Source organism: Frankliniella occidentalis, unplaced genomic scaffold (genome assembly GCF_000697945.3).
Source record: "Frankliniella occidentalis isolate FOCC.00 unplaced genomic scaffold, Focc_3.1 Scaffold17, whole genome shotgun sequence".
Taxonomy (NCBI): Eukaryota; Metazoa; Arthropoda; class Insecta; order Thysanoptera; family Thripidae; genus Frankliniella; species Frankliniella occidentalis.
Window position 1 is genome coordinate 984,109 of NW_026267147.1, and position 5,914 is coordinate 990,022.

The 5,914-nt window shown below is 60.3% G+C and overlaps 1 protein-coding gene across 3 annotated transcripts in view; it reads left to right on the forward strand.

Annotated features, from left to right (window-relative positions):
• The window catches only part of LOC113214931 (cAMP-dependent protein kinase catalytic subunit 3), a 43,711-nt gene that overhangs the window by 24,649 nt on the left and 13,148 nt on the right, over positions 1 to 5,914 (forward strand). Inside the window, exon 1 of one of the 3 annotated variants that reach the window (XM_052264222.1) lies at positions 5,387 to 5,405. The exons of the other annotated variants lie outside the window; for them this stretch is intronic. Coding sequence (XP_052120182.1) covers positions 5,402 to 5,405 — 4 coding nt within the window. The 5' untranslated portion in view covers positions 5,387 to 5,401. Of the gene's footprint in view, positions 1 to 5,386; positions 5,406 to 5,914 lie in introns of those variants that run through there. 3 annotated transcript variants of the gene reach the window in all.

The following is a 5,914-nucleotide window of genomic DNA, read 5'->3' on the forward strand; positions in this document are numbered from 1 at the left end:
GGGCGGGGCGGGGCACGGAGGCTTGGTGAATTAACGTGATGGGGGCTGCGGGGGCGCAGACCGTTGGACCGGCCAACATCTTGATGTTGTCGATGAGCCTTGCCGCCACCGCCGGTGGACCATTTCCAGACATGGAATCGTTGGCCCGTGCGCGGCGCGCGGAGGGGAGGGTGAGTCACTCCACGGCATCCCGTCTGTCATACACCGGCGAAAATATAAAAGAAAGAAATAAAAGGTGATAATAAACGGGAGAGATATCATCTCCTTGCGAGCAAGCGAGGTCCCTCGGGAGGAGAAGCAAATCGACTTGTTTAAGTTGGCTCCACCTAACTAGGGGCAAAGCACTCTGTCATCTCAACTGTAAAGCAGCTCTCTCTCCTCTAACTTCCCTCGTGGCCAAACATTTTACGCACGATAGACGCGCGTCAGATGTGATTCCGCGACGGCCCCGCGGACAAGCTGATGGAGCTGGGCGTGAGTGTTCCGCGCCGCCAGCGCTTGCTTCCTCCCGGGGCCGCCTGGTGGCCCGTCGCGACGCGCCGCCCTGCCCACTGCTTGGCCTCAATACCCTCGACACCTCGGACGCGTCCCCCGCGCAGTGTCACAATTTACTATGCGCCCGCGGACGCGCACGTTTTTCGCGCTCACACGCACCTATTCGGAGGCGTCCTGGCGAGGGGCAAGGCCCAGCGCGCGCTGTAGGGGGGAGGGGGGGGCACCTTTGCCGGAGGAGCAGGGGCCCCGCCTGAGAAACACCTCGCGCACTTCGTCAGGGCAGCAACATCATCTTGTGGTTGGCGCCACCTTTACGGCTGCGCAAAGGCTGCCGGGGACGTACCTTTGCCTAGAGTTCACGCTCCGGCAGTCGGGCCTAGCGGCCTAGCGGGACAGTCGCTTCGAAGCACGACCAGGGCGAAATCTTTTAGCTCCGGCGCACTTCTGTTTCCAGTGTATACTTTTCAAAGAATATTAAGGAGACTTTAAAAATCAACTTCTTTGATTTAAAATTGATACACCCTCGTCCAGCGCACAGGCCGAGGTCCATAGGCTAGGCACCTTCAGACCCACCAATAAATGTACGGCCCCCCACTTTAGCAGCTCGTCCCGCCCGCACGTCGGATAGCCCCCACGAGCGTAGCACAGACGTCAAAGGGACGTTATAATAAGATAGAGCTGCCGCTTTCTGGGCGTGTTTGACCACCGCGATGAAAAATTCAGCGCCAGCCGTCGTCCTGACGGTTACGAAAGAGAGGAGAGTGCGGAGGGAGGTCGGCTCCCCCCCCCCCCCCCACTCCTCCCTCGCTGTTCCTCTCTAGTGAAGTCGGGGATGCAGCGATGCAGGAATACGACCAGGATAAAGGATGCACACAGGCCGAGAGGACGAGGTGGTGGGAGGAGGAGTCATCAGAAGGCACGGCGCGGGGGCAGCTTCCTTCATCAGCAACGGCAGCACGCGACTTTGGGGTGCCTTTGGGTGGCCTTCATCTCTATCGCGATATCGGGACCGTAAGTCTTTCCGTAAAATTTTGACTTATTGCGTAGGAAAAATAATAAATAAGTCAAAAGAATTGGATTTTGAGAGATAAGAGAGTGCTAAGTTATGGTAAGTTATGGTTTTGCGCGAGAGGCACAAGAGGCAATAATGAAACTCTATAGAGAGCCCGATTGTTTAAACTGTTTATTTGTTTCAATTATTATTTATGTAATATTTAATTTGACGGGAAAAATGTTTGGGGTGCACCGTTATTTGGAGTAGAACGGACAAGTCCGTATCTTTAAATTACAATCATCCCGTTACGGTCTGGTACCGTATTTGGAATTTACAGTGAGCTCCGTAAGAATTCCGTAGGCAAAATACGGAATTCTTACGGAGCTCACTGTAAATTCCAAATACGGTACCAGACCGTAAAGGGACGATTGTAATGTAAAGATAACGTGGTTGGTGTGGAGTGGTTGGTAACGAATAGTTGGTGGTGAACGTCGAATGAAGGATGGTGGTAGACGAGGACGAGGTGGTGGTCTCGGAAACTCGCGATGCAACAGCCCGTCCGGGCGGAGGGGGGCTCTAACGCAATACCATACACCATAGCGCAATATACCGGGCGCAACGGGAGCAGAGAGCACGCCAAGGATCGAGCGGGAGCGGGATCAGATCAGACCGAACGAGGAGCGGTGATAACGCGTGGAACAAGTGAGAGCGGCAGCCCTACAGGAGTCGCTGGTTGTGGCGCGGTGCGGGCTGAAAGACGAGTTGGCAGTGTTAGGCTGGCCCTGAGGGGGAGGGTCTCGTTTGAGTAGGTGAGGATGAAGCATGGTGCGCACCTCGAGCGTTTCCTGCCCTCCCCCCGGCCACCGTGCCAAATGAAGCGCATGGTGCCAATAAAGAGCGCGGGGAGTTCGGTTATTTGCAGGGCGCCGGATAGGAAGAGATGGGGTGGGGGGATGGGGGCGGGCGGGTTGCGCAAAAGCCTGGTGATGAATCAGTAAATCCAAAGCGGATGGCGGCAGAGGAGAGCACTAGGTCAGTGCGACAGTTTCTCTGGCCCTGGTTGTCGGCGATGACGACGCCTGGCAGGGCACGGCGCGGGCGCCTGGAGGGAGAAGACTACTTCCACCTCTACTTCGACGCGGTGCACACGGGGAGTGGGCCGTCCGTCTTAGCTTGGCGGCCGCGGGTGGGTTGGCCGCGCACTCCCCGCGCCCGCCAACCATCCCGTTTCAAATGACAGAGTGTGTACCTCCGACTACTTTCTTCTCTCTCTCCCACATACAGTACACTCGCACACAAACACAACACACCTCGACCCGCCTACGCGCGCGCCGCAAGCGCTGCCCCGTCGTCGTCCCTGAGAGAACGCTCATCGCACCCCACACGTGTCCGGGGGTCGTGCACAAGAGGGGGTGCAAATATCATGCAGGTTCTGGACCATCATAGCGACTGGTAGGATTTATATACCCTACAAGTATCATCGGGCCCCTTTGAGCCCCTAATGGAGGTCCTCCCTCACCCCACTGAGAAGACCATGATGGCTGGCTGTACCACACCCATTTCTTTAGGGCACGTTATAGGGGCAGCGATATGTACCCCAGCCGCCAGCAATCCGATGGCAGCAAACCGCTGCCAGAACCACAACAGCGCACACGCGTCACGTGTTGCCCACATGCGCCCTCGCCGTCGCGCCGAACCTGCGACTTCGATCTCACTTAATTTGCAGCGACCAGTCTGGCAACCATCTTGCAGATGCAGCAACATCGCCACCACCAGAGAGGGGGGGGGGCACCGGACACGGGGGCTGTTTTACAATGATGCATCACACCTCTCAAAACGCGCACACGCTCGCGCGTCACGCCCTCGCGTCACGCCCTCGGCCCTCGGGGCCGGCGGGGCGGCTAGACACCTGTGCGTCGTCCGTTACACTTGCGCGTCGCCCCCCGGGACGGCGGGGTGCGGGGGTGCGGGGCGGGCCCTGCTACTGTGCGGCGGCGGCGATGCGTGTTCAAAGTGCGAAAGTGGTTGGCGCGGGTGAGCCGGGCTCTCCCGCCTGGCTGCGCATTTAGACACAATCAGACACGTGACAAACGGGCCGCAAGTGCAGCCGTTGGACGGGGGAGGGGGGGGGGCGTCTGAGCGGCCGTGTTGTGACGGGGACCGGGAGGACCACGCTGCTCGCCCGGCGGCTGGACCCGGTTGGTCGACGTCCGATTAACGGCCAAATCGGCCATAGGCCACTGTAATACTCGCACGCAGCGCCAACGGCGAACGGCCAGCGCGCGGGTCGTCGACGTCGCCTCGACGTTTGTAGCGGGGAGAGGGGCAGCCCAGCACGGCCCCGGCGCGGGCCGGCGCGGGCGGCGGCGACGCTCTGTGGAAGCGATTTACGGCCGCTGAAATAGTCCCGGTACGCGCCCAGGGCCCAGGCCCAGGGGTGGCGCGGTGGCCTCAGACGGCGCGGCGCCGACCCGTCTGGCCCGGGCCCCGGGCCGTATTATGGAAGGCGTCGGTCGCACGGGGCGTCGCCAGTAACTTGAGCCCCCCGCGCTGCGCACCGAGCAACGCCCGGCCCGGGCATTGCCGCCGTTTAAAACGTCGTTTCACTCTCACATTAGGGGAACCGTGCCTAAACGGTTCGTCGAGCTGACGCCGCCAACGCGACGGCGCAAGCTCGTTGTCCAAAAGACGGTCGATTCCGCGGTGGTACATCGAAATCGCCCAGATGACCCCTCACCCCCCGCACCCCATCCGAAAGAAACGGAATCGAGATCGACTCGATTCCGACTAGGTGACCGCGACCGCAGGTGTCGGAGCGTCCGTACGATGTCTCCACTTCCTGAATAAATAATAACAAAAATAAAAGGGGGAAATGCGACGAGTGCATGGGGGCGTCCTCCAAACAAGTTGATGTGTGCGGCGGGTTGCCCGCGAGCAGCCGCGGCCACAACTGCTCTCTTCCGCCCCAACGAGTTCGCCACCGACGTCACCACCAGCCCAGCGCAGGGCGCCGCCACCGCCGCGCACTCTTGCTTTTTTTCCCCCACATCATCTCGTTTCGGACGACGTGCCAACACATCCCGGCCCGCGCAGGCCGCCGCGGTCAGGGGGCCGGGGCGCGGCGGGGCTGGGGCGGCACATATAAACGAGCGCCTGTTCCGCTGATTGAAGAAAAGCCCCCGCGACGCTGGCCCATGCGGCGGTGGCGACGACGTCGCCGCGGGGTGGTAGGGGTTTTCCCCGCGCGCATCGCCTCTAAGCGACGCCTTCCCAAAATACGACGACGACCACGACCACACCGCACCCGCGACCAAAAAGCGCGACGACGCCCCCTCCTGCTGTGCCTGCCGGGCAAACGGACGGACAGGACGCGGGCGTCCGGCCCGTCGTCGCGTACGTGGGTGGGTGGCACCCCGGCGCGACCGACCGACTTTTCATATTTTCCCGCCAAACAAACGGGGCAGACGCGGGTCGGATGGGGTGAGCTCCCGTGCACTTCTTATGGTGCCCTTGCGGCAGTAGTTGGTGGTGAACGTCGAATGAAGGATGGTGGTAGACGAGGACGAGGTGGTGGTCTCGGAAACTCGCGATGCAACAGCCCGTCCGGGCGGAGGGGGGCTCTAACGCGTCGCTTCAAGTCGAACTCCCGTCCCACTCCCTCCTCCAGTGCGCCGAGTGGCTCCTCCCCGGGGCACCGCGCGGCCGCCCCGCCACCGGCCCCCGCGCCCCGCGCCCCTCGTACAGGAGGTCGCCGAGGTTGGACCCGCGCCAGCGGCGAGCCGACTCCTGCTTGTCCACTTCCACCGTGCGGTAGTCGTCGCCGACCTGGCCACGCCGCCGAGCACGCCCCGAGGTCGGGCCGCGAGCGTTCCGAGGGCGTCGCGCACTTTATGTTGCGGCTGGAAATATCCTATGGGTAAGGCGCTGCTGTTTAACACGGAGACACACAAACACACGATGGCGATTCGCCGCCGTCGTAAAGAGGCGGGCGCCAACACCACTAAAATAAAACGGCGGCTCGTCAGCAATAAACACACAATCTGGTGCGAAAAAAGGGCGTCCGCAAAACGACTTGTATGACCCCAATGACGAAAAGTATAGTGCGCAAGTTGGGGCATTTAAGCGAAATTAAGACAGCAATTTCTACTAAAGTACCATAATTACCTGTTTGTTTTGAAACCATAATCACCTGTTTAGGCTGTTGGGTTGTTGTTGATCTTTTGATCTTTGCAAAATGGCAACATTCAGAAAGAATCGTGGAACGATTTGTGTGGAGTGCGACCCCCAATCCGTTCGGCCGCAGTCGCCACGGTCCATTGGGTTCATCGATCCTGGCGGCGCGAGCCACGCGAGATTCAGAAGTCGCTAATTACCCGAGGCGTTGTCGAAAATGGACGGCACGGCGCGGTGCGAGGCAGGGCGGGG